The sequence below is a fragment of the Peromyscus californicus genome, unplaced genomic scaffold, assembly GCF_007827085.1.
Source record: "Peromyscus californicus insignis strain IS unplaced genomic scaffold, ASM782708v3 Scaffold_13__1_contigs__length_99412109, whole genome shotgun sequence".
NCBI classification, from domain to species: Eukaryota; Metazoa; Chordata; class Mammalia; order Rodentia; family Cricetidae; genus Peromyscus; species Peromyscus californicus.
Window position 1 is genome coordinate 56555346 of NW_026294424.1, and position 24463 is coordinate 56579808.

Below are 24463 nucleotides of genomic sequence, written 5' to 3' on the forward strand. Positions count from 1 at the left end.
ATATGCAGAGTTAAAGCATGTATTCTATCTCTTCTAGCATTAAACAATAGACTTTTCCTGAGTGATTGAGTCTGTAATTTAATCTGTAATAGTTTTTAATTCCTATTATTATGACAGTTACACATTCAGCATAAGAACTATGATGTGACTAATGAAGAGAAAATGCCTCACTCGAGATCTGATCATAGACTCTATGATCATGTTCCAGCTCCATGTCCTATGCAAGGCAGCTAATGACATATAGTCACAATACATAAGCACTGGAATTACCTAAGTTAGTAGTTCCAGGATATTTAACATCTTAGATTTTAAAAGAGATAATAAAGTGAATTTCTGTTACACAGAAGAATGTGCACTCTTTACAGAGGAAAAATCATCTTAGCAAAAAAAGCACATGAAAAAGTACTGCTCTTATCCCTAAAGAAGAAATATTGTCACGGATGACAATACTATGAAAAATATCTATTTTTAGTTTAGCTCAAAGGAAGACTTACCTAATATTTAAGTTTAAATGTTGGAGTAGTGGAAATGAGACTGAACATTAATAATACTAAAATAGGTACTTATTAAACAGTAATTTGGAAAATAATTTGCTATGTGTTTACATACTTTTATATTAATGAGTCGCTCTATCAATAATACAATATTAATCCTGTAATTTTTCCTCATTTTATAGTTAAGAAGATGAAGGCTAAATCAGGGTAAATAATTTGCTTCATGTTAAAATTTTAGAAAGGGCAGAAGCAAGTACTTGAGCTCAGTTTATTTTCTGGCACCTATAGAAAAATCTTAACTAATGCACAGGCGATGCCCTATTCCAAATAATTAAAATTCCAAATTCCTAGAGGATACTGCCAGGAAAGATCAATCTTGTTGTCAGTCACTGTTTGAACTGAAGAGAACCTAAAAATCAAAATATGCCAGAAAATTTGTCAGTGAACACCAGCTCTTAGGATTCCAACAGAACCCTTTATATTGTTCCTTAGGACTCACCCGAATTATAATACTACAGTCAGGTTCCTTCCTTTCTACAAATACTTCGATTAACAAGTCTCCAGCCTGGGACACCTAGAAAAGGGCAGATGTGAAGATAGCACATGTAAGTATGTCACAAAAATCACAGACACAGCACCTAAGAGAGTGGTTACAAAATACCTGTCACACTTCTCAAAAATGTACAGCATTGAAATTGGCTCAATTCCTCTGCTCACCATTATTAGGTACTTATTTCAAAATGTGTTTGATTACAGACAAGAGTTTCTAGTTTAGACTCTAAACAAATGATATAGCTAGAACAACAGTCACAGTATGAGATTTTATGCCATGGTCAAGGCCTTAGTAGCTTCAAATACTGAAGCAAGGACTCTAGGAAGGACACAGGCTGCATTTGACAACACGCATTTAGGAGCCACAGAATATGCAAAGCTCTTAATCCATGTGGACATCATCTCAAAAGACAAAATAAGCCTTGGTAAATTTTCATGCAGCTGACACATTCCAACACTGAAATGGTGAGGTACGTTATCTCAAAGCTGCACTGAAATTATAAACAGGGAAAGCAATTCAGCAATAAAAGTAAAAGTAAAATAATAGAATAAGATAGACAAGCAAGATGAGCCTTAGTTTTTATTATCCTCGCGGAAGCATTTAAGAACATTCTGTTGGGTCATTACCTGCCAAAACAGAGACTAAGCGAAGTTAGAACTAAAAAAGAAAAGGGCAAGACAGCACCGTGTGGACCAACAGAATAAAATAGAGCTAAATAATCAAATCAATATATAAAAAATAATTTGTATAGACTGTTTTTTTTTCAGAATGCCACTGTATATCCGCTGAAACACATCTATCACCAATAAATTAAAAATATTCTGAGACATACTCATTCTGATGTTAAATTTTCCTTAGCATAAGAATCTAAAATCTAATGAGTAAGAAAGATTAAAATGTACTGAGAGAAAGATTAAAATGTACTTTGAAGGAATACTCTTGCTTATTTTGTCACTATATGCATAGAAAAGCTTATTTCCAATTTTTCTTTCTCAGTTTTGATTCTACATAAAATTTCAAGGGAGAAAGAAACAGCTGACATTTTTGCTTTTCACTGTTTTTATAAACATTATAGCAAGAAGAAAATATTTTAAAAATTAAAAAGGCAAACACACAGAACATACAAAGTGGACCAACCAGTCGCTAAGTACTTAAGTAGTTAAGTAGCTAAGAATTAAAATAAGAGGAAGACAGAGCATTCAGAAAAGAGTTCCAAGCAGGGCTTGAAATAGACTGAAGCAAGACTCAAGCAGAAATAACCATTTTCCACATTATTCTTATTGTCTTTCTCAATTAACTTATTTTGTACATGGTTGTTTTACTTATGGCAATGCCAAGACATCCAAGATTTTTTTTTCTTTGTTGTAAAGTACAAGCAGATACTTGGGCAATAACAATATAGATCAGATTGACAAAGATTTCCTTTCAGGCTCAAAATCCTTCATTTCAGGACCGATTTACATCCATACCAAGTGAGCGTTATAAGCACTGATAATAAGCCAGATTATTTTTAGTTTAGTGTTATACCTAACTCCTCTGGAAGTTTCATTAATTACTTTCAGCCAAAATGGAGGGAATCATTTGTTAAGTAATTAATATCACAGTATTAGTTTGAAGGGAATCTAAGCATGTGCTCATCTGCTTCATGTAGAACGATAGCTGCAATGATTCCTTTAATTAGTAGCAGACATTTCAGGACTGAAGCAAACTTTGGGTCTGACTAATAAGCAGGAATTTGCCTCATTATCTGAGTGTAATTATGAACAGAGTACATTTGACCCATTTCTATTATTTACAGTGAAACCCTGAATCCATTATCATTCCTAGTTACCAGAAGATGATTAATGATCAACCTTAAGACGTTCCAGGGAATTCATCAAACAAGGTAAGGTACCCAGAAAAAGCCTGGTGCATCCTGAACACACAAGTCCAAAGTAATGTAACTAGGAAAGCAAGACAGGATTTAGAAAAGCAGACTTAAGACAAAAGTTAGTATGCATTGCACAGGTCACCTTAGAAACCGTCTCATTAATACAATCATCTGAGAGCATGCAGAGCAGAGGCATGTGAGAAATCATTTATATTTCCCTAATCATAAGGGAAAAAAACATTATGCTGTAGGATTTTGCAATTTAGTTTAGTATTACTTTGGCTTTAAATGCTTCTTTTGAAAGCCACTGGCATAGCCAATGGTGTTTTGTTTTTAGTAAATATTAACCATTGCTTCCTCAATATCTAAGGTTATACTAATGCATTCTGTATGTATGCATCAGGTTTCAGACTTGCCCCAATCTTCCCTCAGTCTCTTTTACTTTGCTTTGCATAGGAACTTGAACACACACCACAAATGTATTTACGAACGTTTTGCTTTCAAGTCTTTAGAGACTAACTCTTACTACTCACTTGAGTGTCTTTCCACTTGGTTATAAAGCTATTTTCTATGTCCATTTGTTTGACTTGGTCTTCTTTAACCTGTTTAAAATATAATTTGGGATATTCTAATAATGTAGAGTACACAGAGCGAGGGTGCTCTTTCTCACCTAGCTCCTCAGGAATGTAAATAAACAACGAACTGCAAAAAGACCAGGATGGCCATCATTATCATCATCTTGATCACATGAGCCCCACAATTTGGGCAACATGAAGCCAACTGGGCAGAGCCTCATAGGGTTCAAAACATGCTTTGATGATGTCCCATCAGACTGTAGAGTTTACTCATGGAAAAACCATAGATATTTACCGACACAGGTTCCCATGGACAGTTTCTGAAATTGCTTGCAGGTGAGAAACAAGACTCATCACTCAAATATAAATATTCTTTAAGGGCTTATTAAACTTTCAGTAAAAGCTTAAGTTCAACAACACTATGAAGGTAACCATTTAGCTTTATTAACATAATAAAGAGAGCATGTAAAGCCACATTTATTTTTGTTTATCTCAGCATCAGATCATTTCAAAGAAGGTGCTATTGATCAAAAAAAAAAAAAAAAAAAAAAAAAAAAAAAAACAATAGACAAACAGCAAGAAATGAAAAAGAGACCAAAGAGCAATGAAAAGGCAATTTTGGTATGAACTCGCCTAGAAATTACAGTACAAACTGTTATATTAGTAAAAATCATTTGTCTTCCTGTAATAAGGAAAACTGTCTCACTTCTGGGCATATACCCAAGGACACTCCACCCTACCACACTGACGCATGCACAACTATGCTCATAGCAGCTTTATTCACATTAGCCAGAAACTGAAAACAACCTAGATGCCCCTCAACTGAAGATTGGATAAAGAAAATGTGATACATTTACCCAATCAAGTATTACTCAGCTGTTAAAAAAAAATGATACGGAATTTGCAGGCGAATGAAAGGTACAAACATGTTATGTACTCACTTATAAGTGTCTATTAGCTATAAAGTAATGTATGATCATGTTATAATCCCCAGACCCAGAAAGGCTAGGTAACAAGGAGGGCTCAAGGTGGATGCATGAATCTCCCTGGGAAGGGGAAATAGAATAGATTTCATGGGTGGACTGTGGGCAGGTGGGGATGGAAACAGAAGGGATCAGGTGTCAGGGGAGATAGAAAAGGAGAGAATACTGGGAGTGATAACCAGAACTTGGGGGGGTATCTTGGGGGTAATGTAGAAATATAGTGCAATGGAAACTCCCTGGAATATATGACAGTGCCCCCAGGAAGATGCCTAGTAATAGGGGATATCGAGCCTGAACCTTGCCTCAGTGGAGGGACTAGGATACCAAGCCAGCCACAAAACCTTTAACCTACAATTTGTCCTGCCTGCAGGATGTGCTGGGGTAAAAGTGGCACAGAAATTGTTGGAGTGGCTAACCACTGACGGGTCCAACCTGAGACCCATGGCTAACATTGCTTGAAGGGCCACAAACCAGAGGCTGGATAGCCCAGAGGCCTAGGATAGAACCAAACATGACTGTTGGGGGAAAGAAGTTAATGAAATGATTCCTAATGATATTCTGCTATATTAGTGGACTAGAACCTAGCATAATCGTCATCAGAGAGGCTTCATCCAGCAACGGATGAGGCAGATGCAGAAACCCACAGTGAAATATTAGACAGAACTGAGGAGATTCTACAGAAGAGGGGAAGAAAAATTATCGGAGCCAGAGAGGTCCAGGACAACACAAGAATATGGCTCAGAAAATCAACTATCCAGAGCTCATAGGCATTCACAGAGACTGAAGCAACCAATCAGGGAGCCAGTATGGGTCTGACCTAGGTCCTCTGCATATACGCTATGGTTGTGGAGCTTGTTCTTGTGGGACTCCCACAAGGGAGTAGGGCTGACTTTGGCTCTTCTGCCTATGCTTGGGATCCTTTTCCTCCTACTGGATTGCCTCGTCCAGCATGGATATGAGGGTGTGTGCCTAAACTTATTGTATCTTGTTCTGCCATGTTCGGTTGATAGCCTTGGAAGCCTGTTCTTTTCTGAAGGGAAATAGAGGAGGGGTGGGTCTGAAGGAGAGAAGGGAGGGGAAACTGTGGTCAGGATATAATATATGAGAGAAGAATAAATTAATTAAAAAATAGTAACAAAAATATAAAATTCTTAAGATTACTAAATGGCCACTCCAACTCATCTGGTTTCATTTGGCACATCTGTACCCACAGAATACAAGAAAATATCATTTGAGCAAGCTCTGAACCACTCTAGACCAAAAAAGGGGTGTGAGTGTTATTTATACAATGGAAGGGACTCTTACCTTCCATTACTAAATTACTAAAGCCTATCCTTATTTCCCATATTTTATCTTCCTTAGACTATAAAAATATTACTATTCTAATAGTTTACTAAAAAAAAAAAAAATATAAGAATACTCACTCCAGAGAACCGCAAACTGAAAAGTGAAATAAATACAAGTGAGGACTCAGTAAAAGCCATAAGACAATGTGTCATAATTGTCCTCCAATTGGAGCACATTAAAAAAAAAAAAAAGAAAAAAGAAAAAGAAAAAAAAAGTGATTTCAATAGCAGCATTTAATAGGCTTTTGTTGATCACTGCATTTGTTAAACACATAACTTCACACCTCTCAGTAGACATACTTAATGCATATACACAGTGAAAAGAAAACACACACACAAACCCTGTAAATAGTATGCTGTCCAACAGACAACAGATGGTGAAAATATTTAAAAGCTGCTACATTTAAATAAATGGTTACTGTTTTCAAATTCAGTTATATCTAAAACCTTCAAACCAAACTATCCTTCAAGGTCCCTATTTTTTAAATATTCACAAGGACCTGAGTAACGTCCTGAAATAGGCACCATGTTCGGCAAGCTGTGATGCCTAACCCATTGTAACAAGGGAGGGTTTAGAATTCTTACCTCAAATATTTCAACGTAATTATTAATTAGATCTTCAATTACATTGACTTCTTCGCTAGTTTGTCCCTTAGTTTGAAATAAGCAGGATGAAAAGACCAATGCCAAGTTATGGGCATTCATGTGATTGATTTCTGAGCATTTCTGAACCCTGTTAGGGGAAAGTATATCTCATTATGACATACTTGTATTCAAGAACTTTATAGAAACATAAGCTAAAATCCTCAGTTATCATTTTTAAACACATACACATACACACACACACACACACATACATACACATACACACACACACACACACACACACACACACACACACACACACGCACACAGTATGAAGCTCTTTGAAATAAAAGGCGCAGTGGGAATTAAAAGACATTTACAGCCTAGTTAAGAACAGAAGCAAAATTACTGTTAAAAGGAGCAGTGCCTGGTGCTCAGAGACTGATGACTGTATACAAACAGTTGCAACCAATGAACAACCCATGCCCAGAGCACAAACATGTGTAAGTCCCAGTTTGAAACGACGTATGTGGCTGCATCATAAACGAGAGAAGCAGCAGCGCAGGAAGTCAGGATAATACAGGCTCTACAGGGACTTGCTGGACTTGTAATGACAGTTTTCAGGTCACAGGCAAAGGCTACATTTTTCCACAAAGTACACCATTAGCTAAGTACATATACTTTAAGCTTCACATCAGAGCCAAAGAAACCATTTCCTGGTTATTTATTTGTCATTAACCAGTGAATCCCATCAGAAGGGCTGCTATGATAAACTAGACTTGATGAGACAACAACGTTCCCTTTAACAGAATAAAATCTAAATGGTTCTTTATGACTTCTCAAGTCCTTTCACAACAGGTGTTCATCCAGTTATTCAAAGCAGGTTATCATTAAATCTAAAAGAGCAAAAGCATAATTAATAAATACAGCTATCCTTATCTTAGAAACTAATAAGAATGCCTTTATTACTTATTAATGTGTTTTACTTTATGGGTGTTTGCCTACATGTATCTATGTGCACCATTTGTGTATCTGGTGCCCACAGAGAGCAGAAGAGGCATTGAATCTCCAGGAACCGGAGTTACAGATGATTCTGAGCTGTCATGTGTGTGCTGGTAATGGAACCCGAGTCATCTGAATGATCAATACGTGATTTTAATTGCTGAGCTATCTCTTCAGCCCCCGAAAATGCCTTTCTAAAATAAATAGATATTGACAAGATAATTAATTCTTCTAATCAGTCAGCTACAACCTTTGGGTACTGGAAAGGGCATTTTAAATATTCACCCATATAAGTTAAAAGTGCTTCACAACAGCAGTAACCTCCACAAGGGACAGTTACAAGGATAAAAATGTCGAGGAGAAATACAAGTACAAGTCCCTGTTCATGATCTCTATTGAATTTTCACTAACTGAATATAGAGCAGCTGCATGACTCTTGACTTAATTACATTGGACATGGATGGGGACACACACACACACACACACACACACACACACACACACACCAAGAAAGAGCAAACTATTCTTGATTGAGAGAGGTGCTCCTGTGTATATAGACTATAGAGTCTACTAGATGCATGCAAAAAGGAGTAAACATGGTAGTAATATATATGATAATGTCAGAAATCTATAATAAAATGCAAAACTTCACAGCAGAGATTGGATAAAGAAACTGCAGTCATCACAGATGATTTACAAGATGGAAAAGGAACTAGAATTTAATAAAGGAAGAGGTAACAATTGCAAGTGCTCCTCCACACCACTTCTGCACTTTTATCACACTAGACTGTAAATATCTAGAAAATTTATCCCTGTTCCTAGAATACCAGCATCTCAGGAAGAGACTCTTGCTTTAATCACTCCGTGGTGCATAATGAATACACGGTGAGAGGAAGTGGCTGCTACCGATGGCAGAAGTGAGTTGTTATCTTGGGCAGGTATTGAACTGCATCCAAGGTGACTCACACTTTTGATGACATTACCCAATTCCTGACATTCTTGAGCCTTCTTCAGTAATACCATCCCTCTGTGGACCTCGTTAGCTGTCAATGCACTTAGTTTCTCTGATTACCTTAATGTCTGGAATAAACTGTGTACATGGCAGATTGTTTCCTATACTTCTTGATACTGAGATGTTATTGTTACCCGGTATTTCATAACCAGTCTTCTCAGAGTCTTACCCTGACCTTCTCATCAGAGCCCAGGGAAATGTTTCCCAATTAGACTTCTCTGTCTCTTCCCAGATGCTCCCTTCCCAGGAGATACTGTGCTAAGCCAGATTATATCAGTCATTTCTTGTAAAATCCAAACAGTATATACAGCTGACAAAGTCTTTCATAACTTCCTGCCAGGAAACTGTTCTGGTCACCTAGTACTCCTGTGCCTAGAAGATACATTCTACCCATGCATTGGGTTTCTCTTTAGTCTTTTGCTTGCTTGCTTGCTTGTTTATACAATGTCTCCAGTTCTCAGGATGTCCCTGAACTCCTGGGCTCAAACAATTCTTCTTTACGAGCTCCCTAGTAGCTATGACCACTATGTTTTGTATCCAGTTCATATGTCTCTTTAACGCTGAAGAATTGCCTGAACTGCCGACATTCCTTGGACTTCAGCACATATTGACTCCTTCATTTTCTCTTACTTAATTCCAAAAGTATATATTTAATTTTATCCTAGCATCTCATATAGTTATGTGTGTGATACAATATAAATATATGGTTTTTTTTAGGTTTTGCCTATAGCTCACTATGGAATCATGCTTAACATTCACAATCCCAACCACCAAATAAAGAAAAACAAAATTGGGAGCTAAACAAAAACGCTAAAAATCATTTTATAGTAATAGTTTACATGTTACAAGAGAATATCTGGCTGGCAAAGATAAAGCATTGTGGAATATTTCTAAATCTTATCTGTAAATCAGCTACTTTTACTTAAAAAAAAGCTATATCAAAAGTTTATAAAATTCACAAATGAAAATATTGTATTCTCAGAATTCTCCCTACTACAGGACTCCAGCCCTTCAGTATGAAGTCATTCGATCATTCCTCCATAGCTCCCTGCATCATGTTACAAAATTCTGTATTTAAACATTTGTCCTCACATAGTATAGACAGAAACTGCTCTGTGTAATTTATCTATGTTTATAGAGTATCACGAGAAAATCAATTTCTTCTCCAATTTCAGGCTCAAAAAAGTTTTAAATGTCCTGCTTATTAACAGAATGCCGAGGAGTGCTGTATACAATCATTTCTCACTTATTTAAGAACATCCCCAACATACTCAACTGTAAATATACCTTAATTATAAAAATGTAGGGTAAAGTAACAGTTCCTTGGATTTGTAAGTTTTCACGTAAGACAGGGAAGTTCAGCGACACAAGTTCAAGTTTCAAAGAAACTGACATCTTGACAGTGGTCATGCTTTAAAATGCTCCAAAGTTTCAGGAGTCTACCTACCTGTAAAGGTGCTCAATTATAGCTGCCAGTGTCGCTCTGTTGACCCCTGGAAGAGTGCGGATGAATGCTCTGTATTTTTCAGTTCTTTCCTTTTCGTCTTGTGTATCTAGGGAGAAATTCTTTACATTTAAACCAGCCATTTATATTGTAAATTTACCTTTCAATATTATTTTTTAATTAATAGTTACAAGCGTATAAAGGATACAATCAGGTTTCAAGAGAAAACATCCAAGTTTTTAACACAATTGCCTATAATTCTAAAAATAAAAAAGCAACTATTTACACAACATCACACAGTCATATATTATAGTTCTTATAATCTGTAATTGTAAATTAGGCACTTTCAAAATGAGAGGAAAAGGGATTTTTTTCCTTTTATATAGCCTATTGTATAGACTTCTACATCTTAACAGGAATACAGTCAATAGATTATTCAAACTTCATTATACATTGAAAATCTAAGCCAAAGGTATATTATATCCAGCTATAGTGGAACTTCATCAATTTTATTTGAAAATAATATTTCTGAACCCTTTTCCTTATGAAATCCTAAACATCTTCTCTAAGCTATGAGACATCCCAGAACTATAAACTGTACTGTTCCTTTGATCTACATAAGGGGCTTGTTACCAGCCAGGCTGCCTTCAAGTCTCAGAAAAAGAAAAAGGACAATGTGGAAGAGGTGGTGTACAGGTCTTAATACCATAATTCAGATTTAGAAGATCATGGGCCTTGTGCTTTTGTCATGAAAAGAAATTAATTGGTCCATCAAAAGACAAATGAGAAAGGATCGCCCTCTCTCCTCTTAATCCCAGAAGACAAACCTCTGGAGTAGCTAAGAACTGGGAACTTTTCCACATGGTAGAATTCAAGTGGATTATACTGGCAGTGCAATCCAAACTATGAGATGATGTGGGAAGTACCAACTATTCTTCATAGCAACAACTTTTGCTTACTTTGCACTTACTCTTCTGGATCAAGGCCCAGGGACATCTGGAAGGAAGACATTTCCATTTCCTGCCTAGCCCTACCTAGCTACTACACAAGAAGAGCCAGGGACATTCCAAAGAGTCTTTAAATGTATACAGTCCCTTGAAAAGTGCTGTAAGATCCCCCAGGGATGTAGGAACTGTGACATATTTTCCAAGTATGTCCCTGTTCAAAATCACAAATGTTGTCTCTGTGCTCATTTCAGCTGCACCTGAGGTCTAGAAAAGGAAGTGTGGTACCCAGACAGGACTCTGGGAATGCAGGAAGGGAAAATATCCAAATCACCCCATGAATTTAGAATTATTTTTTATCCCAGGATAATCCAAACATAACCTCCCCATGTCTCTAGTTTATGATTTTAGAAGCAATCTCATGCATTCAATAAAATCTAATTAACATTATAACACTTAGATCAAGCAACAAATAGTAGAGCACATTTCATGTACTTTACAAAAATAAACAGATATTCTCAAAACAATGCAATTAGAAAGAAAAATTGGGGAAGATTTCAAGTCATATAGAAAATACGATGAGTGGGCAGAGGAGATGTCTTGGTGGGTAGAAGGCCTGTTATGCAAGCATGAATACCTGAGTTTATATTCTCAGCATTTAAGTAAAAAACCAGGCATGGTAGTGTATGACTGTAATTCCAGAATGGGCAGCCAGAGATACAAGATCCCTGGGGATTTCTGGGCAGCCAATATAGTCAATTACAAAGCTTCAAGTTCAGTGAGAGAAAATGTCCCAAAACAATTCTGTGGAAAGTGATTGGAAAAGTGGCCTGACACCAACTTCTGATATGCACACCCCCTCACACACATGCATGAGCATGCATATATCATATACACACATACACATACACGCACAAGGGGCAGAAGTATACAATGAGCAATTTAGTTGTGACCTGCCCTGGAGTTTGGTTGATACAGCCAGTGACACTCTATTGGAGAAAGTCTATGTTCCCTTTCCCTTTCCCAAAAGGTATCAATTACAAACAGTTCTAGGTTAGGGGTGGGACCTTTTGTGTACTACCCTATCTCAGTGCTGGAAATTTGTCTGGTTTGAACATGTGCAAGTATTATGCATGCTATCACAGTCCACAGTCTCTGTGAATTACTCTGTGTATCAGTTTTGTTGTTATTGTTGTTTCCATTGAGACAGAGAGAATACATGAAGTTGGGTGAGTAGGGAGATAGAGAGGACCTGGGAGGAATTGGGAGAGGGAAAAGATGATCAAAATACAATGTCTAAATCATTCAATTATCAATAGCAAGGAAATCTTGGGATTATAATATTTGTGCAGTACCTAAGCCCAAGGTGACTATCAACACATGGACAAGAATGTTTGGCAGGGTTGCCAGCTCCTGTGTATTATGTGATGACATTCATGCATTTTATAAATAATTGGTGTGCTACTACAAGAATTCTTTGGGTTTTCCTGCTGTTTTCTGTTTGTTTGTTTTTCATGACAGGGTTTCTCTGTGTAGCCCTAGCAGTCCTGGAACTCTCTTTGTAGGCTGGCCTCGAACCCATAGTGTGTCACCTGCCTCTCCCTCCAGAGTACTGGGATTAAAGGCCTGCACCACCATGCCTGGCTTACTATAAGAATTCTTAGCTTCAGTTGAGCCAGATCTTAGGAGGTCACACAAAGTCATGGTTTAAGGTGACATCCAACAGTATGCATTCAGAAATGGCTAGGAGAGGCTAAAAGTGAAAGACCTAAGGGTTTTTCAAAGAAGTCGCCAAGAAAATTCTCAAACATTCATCCCCAAGTCAAAATTGAAAACTTTACCTTCTGAAACAGTCTTGACACTTTTTAAACACCTCTTCTGGAACAAGTGACAATAGTAAAGACTTCTCTGTCACTAGACAATTTTAGCAAAAAATTCATTGGCTGTCTATTTTTTGATGAATAATTTCACATGAAGACAAATTTTATTTATTCATAAACTATACATATTAAAATTTCACTTTTATTCATACTAAAACCCTTTAAAATAAGTATCACAGAAAACTGGACTTAGGAAACATGTTATGTAATGACATAGTTTACATCCCAGGAAATTATATTCTCATCTCTCCTTGGGATTAGATTAAAACCCTCTTGACTAGAGAAACACTTGGAAGCAAATCAAAGACTACCTTCTGAATTAGATAGTTAAATTACCATACACTACATTTTTAGTGACAATTCTATTCTCTTCTTGCTATTATTAAGGGCTACTGGGGAAAATTTAAAAATTGCCATTATTTTGTGATACGATTTCAAAGTCAACCCTTTAAAAAGTATTAGTTCAGTTTAAGATTGAACAAGATAGTCAAATTCAAGACAAATTTTCCAAAAATTTTTCAAAATAGATTGTATATATAGGAAATATATTTATTATTACAGTATATAAAGAACTAAAAGTAAAAAACTGAAACTATAAAGATTGAAGATAGGCATTCTGAAAACACTTTAGAAACATGAGAAATGTTAGTAGATTATGAAAAATACTACACTTGTATTCCTTACAAGTGTGGAATAAAAACTATAAACAGAAAAAGGTAAAAATATTAAAATGTTCTTATTGTTGTGCTGTTCAGCAAAGGAGCTAGTTCTAATTAATGTGTGTAAAACAACTTTTAGTAAAAGAAACATGACCTAATAAGGATTTTTATTAACCATTGATCTATTAATAGATTCAAACTCTAAGTTTCCATGTGGTGTAACATAACTTTCCCTTATTACATGGAATCTTTAGAAAATGAATAAAAATTTTGTCAGTTACATTAATAAGAGGTAGGATAAATGACAAGAGAAACAAAAGCTGTTTAGTAATTTTCAGATGACCAAAAACTTAAAAGAAAACCCTAAGTATTAAATTAGAAGACAGGCATGATGGCTTGGCCCAAGGGCATTACCTAGTGCAGAGACCCAGTATGGATAGAGCTCCTTCGTGAGAAGCGCATCATCAATGTCAGACAGAAAACTCTTCAGCACACTCGTCACATCCTCAAGTTGATGTTTTCCAGCTCGCAACTTAACACTCCTTGCATCCTTTTTGAAACTCTCCAGGAGTTCATTTATGTGCGAAGGATCACCATTCTTTTGATAAATGTGTTTGCATCCTAACCCTGTGATAAAAACGTAGACAGTGATAAGAGAAGTATTCATAATCTATTTTGATATGTTAGGAACAGAACAGATTCTTCTGTGGGGATCATGAACAAAATAAGTCATCAGACGAGAGGTTAAAGACCTTGCACCCCTCGATTTTAAATTCCACCCCTGTGAATAAGCCACCTGATCCTCAGCATCAGCTAACCTCCCCCAGGTCTCTCTCCAGTTCTAAATACTAACATCTCTGAAGGTATTTTTACCTCAAGAGGAATTTTCCCATATTCTCAGAAAACAACTTGCCTATATTTGGACCAAATAGTAAAAAATTTTGCTATATATTTCTCATATTCTTAACATGTATTTGCCTGTTGTTTTTGCTGTGTCTATCTACACCTTTTCCCAATGTTTCCAACTCACTGTCTCATCAGGTACCTCATAAAAGTCAAAGTAGTGATTTGTGGCAGAATGGGGGTACAAAACGATGGTGTTGGTGATACAACCACACAAATTCTTTGGTTCCTCCCCAGATCTTTCTCCTTGTGAAACCAAGCTCAATTCACTGTCCTTTTTCTATGTGCTCACATTCCGGTATAGTCTTCCCAGAGTTTGGAGCCCTGTTGGTAAGCATCTCAATAGTATTATCTAGATGTCCTTCAGTCTTGGGATAATGACAACCACTTGTAGCATTTGACATGCCCCCAGAAGCTGCTGCCAATATTCTGTTAATCTTATGGCTTTTCATGTATCGTGATCTTGTGTCCATTTCTCTCTCCTTCCAGGATGACTCCCCAGTGTTCTGTTTCTTTCGCTCTTCCAGCCTCACTTCTATTCTCTTTCTGATGCATTAGAAAATTCCCTGGGTGAACATACCCATCCTTATCATCCCATATATAGGGTACCTGTTTTCATCTGGATTTTGTCTTAAAATTTCATTCACCACACACGCACGTGCACACGCACACACACACACACACACACACTATATATACCATCATATGTACACAGAGACAGACACATATGCCACTCATAACCTAATAGCGAATCATGAATTCCTAAAGGAACTGATTCTCTGCTCCTTTTATCAGCTTACCTTCCAATCACATTTTAAGACCTATCTCTCCAATCTCAATAGATGGCTTTACTTTTACCTTACCTTGTGCCGAGTCAGAAGATTTGTTACTCATTTCATTTAAAAAATATGTCAAAAATTCACTCTTTTTTCTGTTGATATGCTATTATCTGTGTCTTAGGTTCCTCATTACGTTATACAGCTCCCTGCCCCTGTTCTTATGCAGGCCCAATGCTTCCTTACAATGTTGATGATGTGATAAACAAGATAGGTCTGTTAGTCATGCTGTCAGAAGCCAAAAAATCTAGATGTAACCTTCCTCATGCCTGTAGAGAAAACTTAGGCAGTTTTATAATGATTTTAAAAATATATTGGAGCTGGCCTGACCTCCTGCCTCTTGTATGTGTCCATTCTTTGCACTCTGGGCAAATTGATCTACACACACATTTTCCTAAACAGACAGCCATAAAGCTATCTAATCACTCTCTACTCTGGAGTAGAGTACTCCATACCCTACCATGCACACATGTGCATACTCTACCATTCACACTGAAGAACAGTGAGCCTCTCTACCTTATACCCCAAGATGTAACTATCTGTCCATGTGCTTGTTTCTGAGCCATAAATCTATGAGCCCCTAGAAGCCAGGGCACCAAGAATTAAGTCTCGGTTTCTTTTCATAACTGTCAGGAACAGTCCATGGGAAAACTCAAAAGGCACTTGGTGAATGACTATTTACTGCAAAGATAAGTAAATGCTACAGAGTAATTTTAACTATGTGCCTGAGAGACAACATTCCTTTGCTGAGGGTATTTCTAATGCCTGGTAAGTAAATAACTTTAGCGGCTTCTTGCTCCCAAGCTTGCAACCTTGAATTTGATCCCAAGGACCCACAGGCAGAAGAGAACTGAATCCTACGAATTATCCTCTGACCTACACACACATGCCGTGGCACTCATATACACACATACACAATAATGTTTAAAATTATTGAATATATTTTTAAATAAATTGAAATAACTTTCCTCCAAGAATTAATTACTATACTTAATTTAAAGATTAAATCCATAATACAATCTGAACTCGGTAAGTTCAAAACATTAACATGAGGAGCACAGAAAACTGGACTTTACATTTTAATACAGAGGCTAAGACATTCAAAATAATTGCTACTGTAGAGACTCTGAGTCAAACACTTGCATCCTATGAGCTATGTGCAGTACCCAAGTTCCTATCAAATCTTTATGTTAGTGCATAGAACATAAAGGTTTTATTTCATAGTCTACTAAAAATATAAATAATCATTTATTGGCTTTATTACTTTAAAGTAGAAGTTGATACACTTTGTGTTAGTTGTAAAGTTCTTAAAATATAACAGATATAGTTGAAACAATCTAGTGCTTAATGGTTTAAAATTCAAATAAACACCACAGGAAACTTGTGATTTCCCCAGAGAAACATTCAATTGGTTACATTGGAACTACCTGTGTTATTTTAATCATTTGTCACTTTGAAAAACTAATGTGATGTGAAAGTTCCTTGTGAGCTTATGCCCTTGCTAACACAGTATGTGCCCCTCACATCCCTGTGAAATATAGCCAAGCTAACGTGGATGAGCACAATACATGAAGCCAACCATTTCTACTTCTCAAATAAAGAGGACTACAGCTGATAAGAAATATTTTAGTGCACTATAGTAGTAAAAAAAATCCCATAGTAAGGGCCACACATATGATTATGTTAATAGTCTCAGTATACATACAACGAAAACACAATGAATTCAAAATTTAAAAAAAAACATACTTGGATTGCATTTGAAGTAAAATAATTAAGATACCACTCTTGCCAAAAGAGCTTACTGTAAATAAGTTATGAATAAATATAAAGCATTATAGATTGAACTTCTGAAAACAACTTCTTATCAGAGTGCTAATTTCTGACATACTGTCATCTATCATGTCATCAGCTTCATATATAGAATATGAGATCTAAGGAGAACTGCTCACTCTGGCTGCACGCTTCTTAAGAACACAATATTTTACTATGTTTTTCTCACTACTTATGTCTTATTTTCAAGTTAAAACACCCCAAGTACCTATCATACTAAGAGGATAAAAAGCTATTACAGCTTCAGAAATGTTATCATTTTATTCTTTTCTATATCTTTTTTTGCATAAATGACATTATCCATCTGTTAAAAGGTCAAAAATACATTATATTCACAATGCATGTCAAGATCTATGAGCAGTAGAGTACTAGCCTGGCATGCACAAGGCCCTGGATTTGAACCAAAAGCCACATAAATAAAAATCTGAATACATACATACATATATACATATATACATACATACATACGCACATACTTTCTATCTTTTAGACATAAGAATTATGTATGTGTCATTTGTGAATCCAAAATAATTTGAAAATAAACATGAAGATAAAGATTACTTTCTAGGTAAACTTTGAAAACCTACCCCATCACAAGAAATTAAAATGAGTCTTGACAAAGTAGGTATAGATGAAATCATTTTTGTTCGCTAATTGTTCATAAAAGTATCTGTGGTCAATAATCCAATCAGTAAAATGAATGATCACCCTTAAAATAAACTTCTGACTATTGCATGATGCATGAAATAAACGCTCATGTATTTTTTGCTTGCTAACAGAAAGGACATCATTTTGTATATTATTCCATGGTTTTATTATTTCTAGAAACCACTTAAGCATGGTGAGTTACCCTTGGCTTTGTTCTCAGAGTCTTACCACTAAAAACAGTCTTTACTATTTTTATGTACATTTTATGCTATTTTATTTAATGGGTTACATAGCATTTTCATAGACATAAGGATTAAGGTAGCTGTGGGAAAGCATTGCCCAGTGTCAATGAGTGTTGCTGGGAGGAGTGGGAAGAGGCTGAGCAGCGACTGTGCTTTTTGCTTTCACTGATGTACTTGCAAAGGGAAAAGGCACTAATTCGTTCCAATGGAGGTACCACTTAGAAGCTGTAAGAATGATACCCTAAGTTCTAGGAGTTGAATAAACATCCTGTGATACGTACCATACTGTGTAACAAATGCTATGCAGCTGTTCACAATAATGGGGACGTCATTTTTGCAGAGCTGCTGATCTTGTAATGCGTTACCATCTGTACCTGCTGCTTTTTCAATTGCAGTATGCCAGACTGTGAAATCCAACTTGGTATGCCCATGGATGTATAGCGTTCTGTGAAGTTTAAAAAGCACTCCATATTATAATTTTACTTTACTTAAAATTACTTTCAGCACAGATTACCCTAAAATTCCCATAAATGTGATCTTGTCTCACACATTAAAAAACCAACCAATCAAACAAAAAAAGATCCTTTATTTTACCTTCCACCCACCAGGTGTCTCTCAGTCCCTCTTTTGTCTGTTAAGGTCACATAGCACAGAGGAAGCTCTACCAGTTCAGTCTTCCTCTTCCAACTCCCTGGCTCTCCAATTCGATCACTAAATAACTCAATGAAAACCACTGTGGCAAACATCACCAGTGCCTCCAAATATCCATTTCTGGCTAACAAAAAAGGTTTTATAGTTGTTAATTTATAGTTGCCTTTAAAAGGGGAGAAAAAGCAAAACAAACATATGATTTGCCTTTCCTTTTCAGATTTCCATTCTTTGAAGTCAGTCATTCCCACCCCAATCCCCTTCTTCTTTCTGAATAGTCTGGTTATATGTAGTCTCAGGACCTCTACAGACTCTAGGGACGATCCAGAGTCCTATCATCAGGGTAGTGCCTTTATCTCCTCCTCAATATTAATGACTTCTATTCCAGATCTCTGGGCTAGAACTGGCCTTCACAAAAGACACCTTGCTAAGATCAAGGGCAACTGGAGAGCTAGGTCTGGTGGCACATGTCTGTATCCCCAGCCTTGGGGCGTGGGGAGGGAAAGGCAGGAGGACCACAAGTTCAAGATAAGCTAATGGTACATTGGGAGTTCCTGTCAGGCAGCAACTATGTAGCAAGATAATGCTCCAAGAAATCAAAACAAAATATGGTGTGGGGTTGCAAACAGATGTACCAAACTCAATACCCACCTACATCACTTACTTCCTTTATAACTTAGATGAGTTCTCAGTTTCACTGTTGGGGAAATGATGATAACAACACAGCTCAGCAGATAGCTGAGCACCTCACAGGTATCATAACTATGCCCTCAAGCATGCTGCTAAGAAACACTGGTTTTGGATACCTCCACCATGGAACAATAATGTGAAAGTTTTCTCTCTTGTGATAACCAACTTCTCTAGGAACCAAAGTCTCAACTTATCCTACTCCTTGTGATTCTTCTGAAATTTAGGATTCACTATTGTAGCTTAAGATCTCCTGCCAATCACTTCCACAAAAATAGAATGCTTTTTTTCTTTTTTCTTTCTTTCTTTTTCTTTTTCTTTCTTTTTTTTTGGTTCCTGTAATCTGAAATATTCACTTTGTCTGCAGTTCTTCTGTGTGTCTTCAGAACTTTCCATCTCTCTTTGAGGTCATTAAAACCCCTGGCAGAATTCTTTTCCTGATACCCTATCTTAAGTCTCTGTTCCTCACTACTATCAGAATATTCTTCAACAGAATATTATTTCATCAAGATAAGGCTAATGACACCAGTTTTGGATAAATGTCATGTCTTTAAAGCTTTTGTTTTCTCAAGAGAAGGGTCTTCATGACTTGGCATGTGTTTTCTACATGACTCTGTAACATCTCATCTTTGGCCACACAGATAGCTCCTGGCCAATGATGTAAGCCAGGTGAGGATCCCAGATGCTCTCTGATGTGTCTCCAGGCTATGGGTCACAGGTTCCCATCTTAATCAATAGTCATTCCACCTTCTCTTTTACCATTTGCTGTTTCTGTGCAGCTTACTGATCAGGTACCAAACTTTGCACAGACAAGCAAAAAAGACACTTTGGTCTCTGCCCAAGACTGGTCTCTGGCATTTACTGGTATGTATCTCCAAATGTTATCTTCAGTACAAAATTTAAAGCATTAAATGCCAATGCATCTCAAGTATATTTACTCTAAAGGCACACTACTCAATCTTGATTTGTTTTTTATTCTCCTTTTTTTATTAAGGAATTTTTTTTTTATTCATTTTATATACCAATCACAGATCCCCCCATCTCCTCCCTCAATCTTGCTTTTTAAGTATGAGTTGGATACTTTGGATTCAGCAACAGTAAGAGAAGAACAAGCTGATGAAACCTTAGGGCTTCTGTGGGGAATCAGGCAGAAGAATGAAATCTTTCACATTTCTGAACATCACTGACTGTGACTTTAAAAGAAAATCTGCCAGCTTTTCCTATTTTATGTCTTTTTCTCTTCTTGCAATGCTTTTCCAGGAAGACCAAGCCAACAACAGCACTCTTACAGCATTCTCCAGCTGCTGTAATTACTTTTTATTAACCCTTGGCTCTTGTTTTCTGATGTCTTCATCTCTTGTTTTCATTTCCACTCTCCCACAACTCCCAGGACCCACAGATTTGGCCATTTTCTCTTTGAAGAATTCTGACAAGTGGTCCAATAGTTCTACAGTGCTTTAACTTTTCCATTTATTGTACATCATCCAAAGCATCCTACCTGGGAGTTTGTGTCTATATGAAATAGCGCAGTAAACTGCCTTCAAAAACAGCAAACCCTTTCATATATACTCCTAGTTAAAATTCTGTTCTTTTCTAAAGACAGCAATAACATTTTCTTGATTTTAATTTTAATAGATTTTACTTCATAATTTCATTGCCAATATGACTTCAAATCCTTGAAAATCCAAAGGGTAAGTACTCTAGTAGCCAATGAAATGAAACAAATCCAAAATGTAGCAGTGGTCCTTTAAGACCGGCATAGCCCTGTCACTAACTGTGAATATCTCAAACTCTGAATTTTCCTTCTAGTCAAAAGAAATCCCACAACGGAAGGTTAGCTGTCTGCTTGTGAACTAGTGAGGGCTAGAACAAGTAATGACAAGTCAACTCCTGTGTCAACTTGTCAAACAGTGAATCTTAAAATATATCATCTACTACAGCCCATGGGAGGGCTGACATTTAACCAAATCAGTTCAACCACCTTCAATTCTGTTGCTTATTTAAACTCTAGACACACCACGTAAAGCATCGTAAGATATTTTCAATGTAAATGCTGACCAACATTGTATCTTCCAGCATTACTAAACTTGATTTCACATTTTAAATAAGAATTTCAAGTAAAAATTCAAGTGTGTATTCAATATTTGAAAAAGTTATTTTGATGAACTCTAATCATAGCAGATTTATCTATTGTAACTGACACTTTCCCAAAAATAAATCTCAGTCAAGTAAAGAGACATTTAATTAGTTATTATTAATTAGGGCAGTTTGATAAAATCTAGAAGCCAAGCCCAAGGGCTAATGCATAAAAATTTCTTAAAATTGAACCATATCAATGAATTATTGTTTATAATGGTTTGAGTCTAGTCAACTGAATAAACCTGAAATCTTTTGAATCAATAATCAATCAATAATCAGACTGTATAAAAATAAATTTAATTTATAAATAACTAAAGCTGAGAAGCAAATATCATATATCATAAATATGACTTAAAAACAGAATAGCCTAAGCATTTATAGAAAAATGAAAATTTTTACGTCCTCAGTAGAAATTTGGTCATCAATCATTAAAGAATAATACATGTAAAAAATGCAAAGAGACAATATGCATAAACTAGTCTAACAATAATAGATAGTATATGTGATGTTTGTATATGTGTGTGTGTGTGTGTATAGATGAAAACAGCAATGTCAGAAGTTTTCCAAATATTTAAGATGTAACTAAAGAATATATAACAAGACAAATAAAGTATTTTATAGACTGCACAAATATTCTGAAAAGGAATTTGCCAATATGTGCACAGAAACTTAACATGTATATGTAAAATTTTTGACAATTCTGCACGACTCTGCAACAAGCACATAATTTGAAGTGAAGGCAAAAAAAAATCTGTTTTGTCCCTCTGCCATGTACACGTGCTTAGCAATAAGCATATTTACTAGAGCATCTGAAAATGGACATAAGCTTAGAGCTGCCAGATTTGGGAAAGGTCAGCTGACTTGGAATACATTATCCCATACTTCTGGATAGCATGTATACAGAACAGAGAATATATCATTATACCCATGTATAAACTCATATTTTCCAAAACATCAAACTGACTCTAGTTAGAAAACTCATGAATATTTTGTCTCTTTCTTCCTATATATCCCTGTTTAAAAAAGCTATAAGAAACAAACAATATAAATCTACAAAGTAGTCACTCATCCCTTGCAGTCAAGGCATGTGGGACAGACTTTGAAAGCATGTCACCTGTGTTCTGCACTGAGCTTTGAACCAGAGAAAGGGAAATCTGTCTGTCAAAGTCTTCATTTGTGAAAAGCAAACTAAAGCATAGAAGATATTTGTTTGAGGCCCAAGGATAAGGAAGGGCTGGGAAGCTAGGGTTTTTTATTTATTTTTATTTTTGAGGATTTTATACATGCATATAATGTGTTTTGATCAAATTGGTCTCTTTTTCTCCCCTACCCACCCCCGCCACCACTGTTCACTTCCAACTTCATCTGCTCTTTCATTGAATCCCAGAGTCCACTTAGTGCTGCCCATATGTGCATGGATATAGAGCCATCTACTGGAGATGGTTAGCGTCTCAGGAGCCATGTCTCTGAGAAAAAAACGACTCCTTTTCCCTTAGCAGCCACCAACTTTCAAAAACTCTTCTCTAAGTCTGCCAACTATCACCTACTCCATGTAACTGTACTCAAAAAAAACAAAAAAACAAACAAAAAAAAAACTCTTGGTCCTAATTTCCAAGAAATGCTTTCTCTATAAGTGACACTAATGTCTCATCTTCTTAGTCTTCTTATGACAGAATCACAAAACATGGTTTCCTGAAGAAGCTGGATCAAAGACATTACTGGAAGGAGCCTGGGAGTTGGTCTATTGAAACACAATAAGATCTACGTCACTTCTTTTAAAAGGAGAATCCAAACTGGATGTGGTTGTGTAAGCATTTAATCCCAGAATTCAGGAAACAGAAGCAGACAGAACTCTGTGAGTTCAAAGTTGCACTCATCTACATAGAGAATATCATGTCTTCAAGTAAGAGAGACAGAGACAGGCAGAAAGAGGGAGACAGAGAGACAGAGACAGGCAGATAGAGACAGAGAGACAGAGACAGGCAGACAGAAACAGAGACCGGCAGACAGACAGAGACAAAGAAAGCATACATTCCACTTTGGAAAGTGTTCTATATCTGCAAAGGATATGGCTCTAAGCTATCTGGAAATGCTTACTGTAGTTTTCTTTCCACTTCCTAAGAAAGCTCTCGAAGAAGAGCATGTTAATCACCACAGTAGGCTTTTTGTTTCTAATGGGAAAAGATGAAACATTTTACTGCTGTGAGTGACATTTGCTCATTAGATTTAAAAGGCACTCATTTTAATTGTGTGCTCAAAACATTTTTACAAATGCCTTTCCCGTGTGACTCCTACCAAAATCAATACAAAAATATTTCCATCATTCACAAAACTCCTACATAAGTCTATGCAGCGAATCCTCTCTTCTATCCATCACCCACGAAAATAATCTGGTCAGTTCTCTGTCATTATATATTAGACTCCTAGCTGATCGTTTCCTATAAATGAAAGGCCATGCTGTTATGCTTTTGCATCCAGTTTCCTTTATTCAACACAATATTCTTAAGGTTTGGTTATATTAATACAGATACCTTAAGAATAGTAAGTAATTAATTAGTGTTCTATGCATAAGTGTTCAACATACTTTGTTTATACATTCACTCACTAGGGAATACCTAGTCTCTTCCTACTTTTTAGTTTTAGAAACTGAGCTGACTTGGACCTTTGTACTGTTATGGCTATATGTTGTAATGTATTTTGTGTAAATATGCTAAATCTCACTCACTAGAATATAGAGTAAGTATACTTGAACTTTATTTTAAAAATGAATCTGTCACTAGGGAGATGGCTCAGTGGATAAAGAGTTTGCCACACAAGTGTGAGGACCAAGTTCAGCAACCATGCAAAAGCCAGTAGGTATGGTGGCCTGCCTGATACTGAAGAGGTAGCTTTGTTGGATCCCATGGCAAATTGGTTAGATAAGCTCAACAAATCTTAGAGTCCCAGGCTCAGCCCGAGAACCTGCCTCAGTAAATAAAGTCAAGAGGGATAAAAAAAGACATCCAAAGACATTTTGTCCTACACACACACCAACAAACACATGTATGTGTATTGCTCACACAAACACACATGTATACCAAATATACATACACAAAAATAATCTGGCTAAATTATTTTCCAAACAGACTATTGTATTTTATGATAATATTACCATATTTAACCAATCCTCTCATTGCTATTTTA

The 24463-nt window shown here is 36.4% G+C and overlaps 1 protein-coding gene across 3 annotated transcripts in view; it reads right to left on the bottom strand.

Moving 5' to 3' along the window:
- Positions 1-24463, bottom strand: part of Arap2 (ArfGAP with RhoGAP domain, ankyrin repeat and PH domain 2) — a 177939-nt gene that overhangs the window by 40121 nt on the left and 113355 nt on the right. For 2 of the 3 annotated variants that reach the window (XM_052734962.1, XM_052734960.1), the window contains exons 20-25: positions 18088-18251; positions 13762-13974; positions 9868-9973; positions 6407-6554; positions 3451-3519; positions 994-1068 (exon numbers count right to left, since the gene is read on the bottom strand). In XM_052734962.1, the coding sequence (XP_052590922.1) occupies positions 994-1068; positions 3451-3519; positions 6407-6554; positions 9868-9973; positions 13762-13974; positions 18088-18251 (775 nt within the window). The remainder of the gene's footprint in view (positions 1-993; positions 1069-3450; positions 3520-6406; positions 6555-9867; positions 9974-13761; positions 13975-18087; positions 18252-24463) is intronic. The other variant, XM_052734963.1, reaches the window with a different exon arrangement.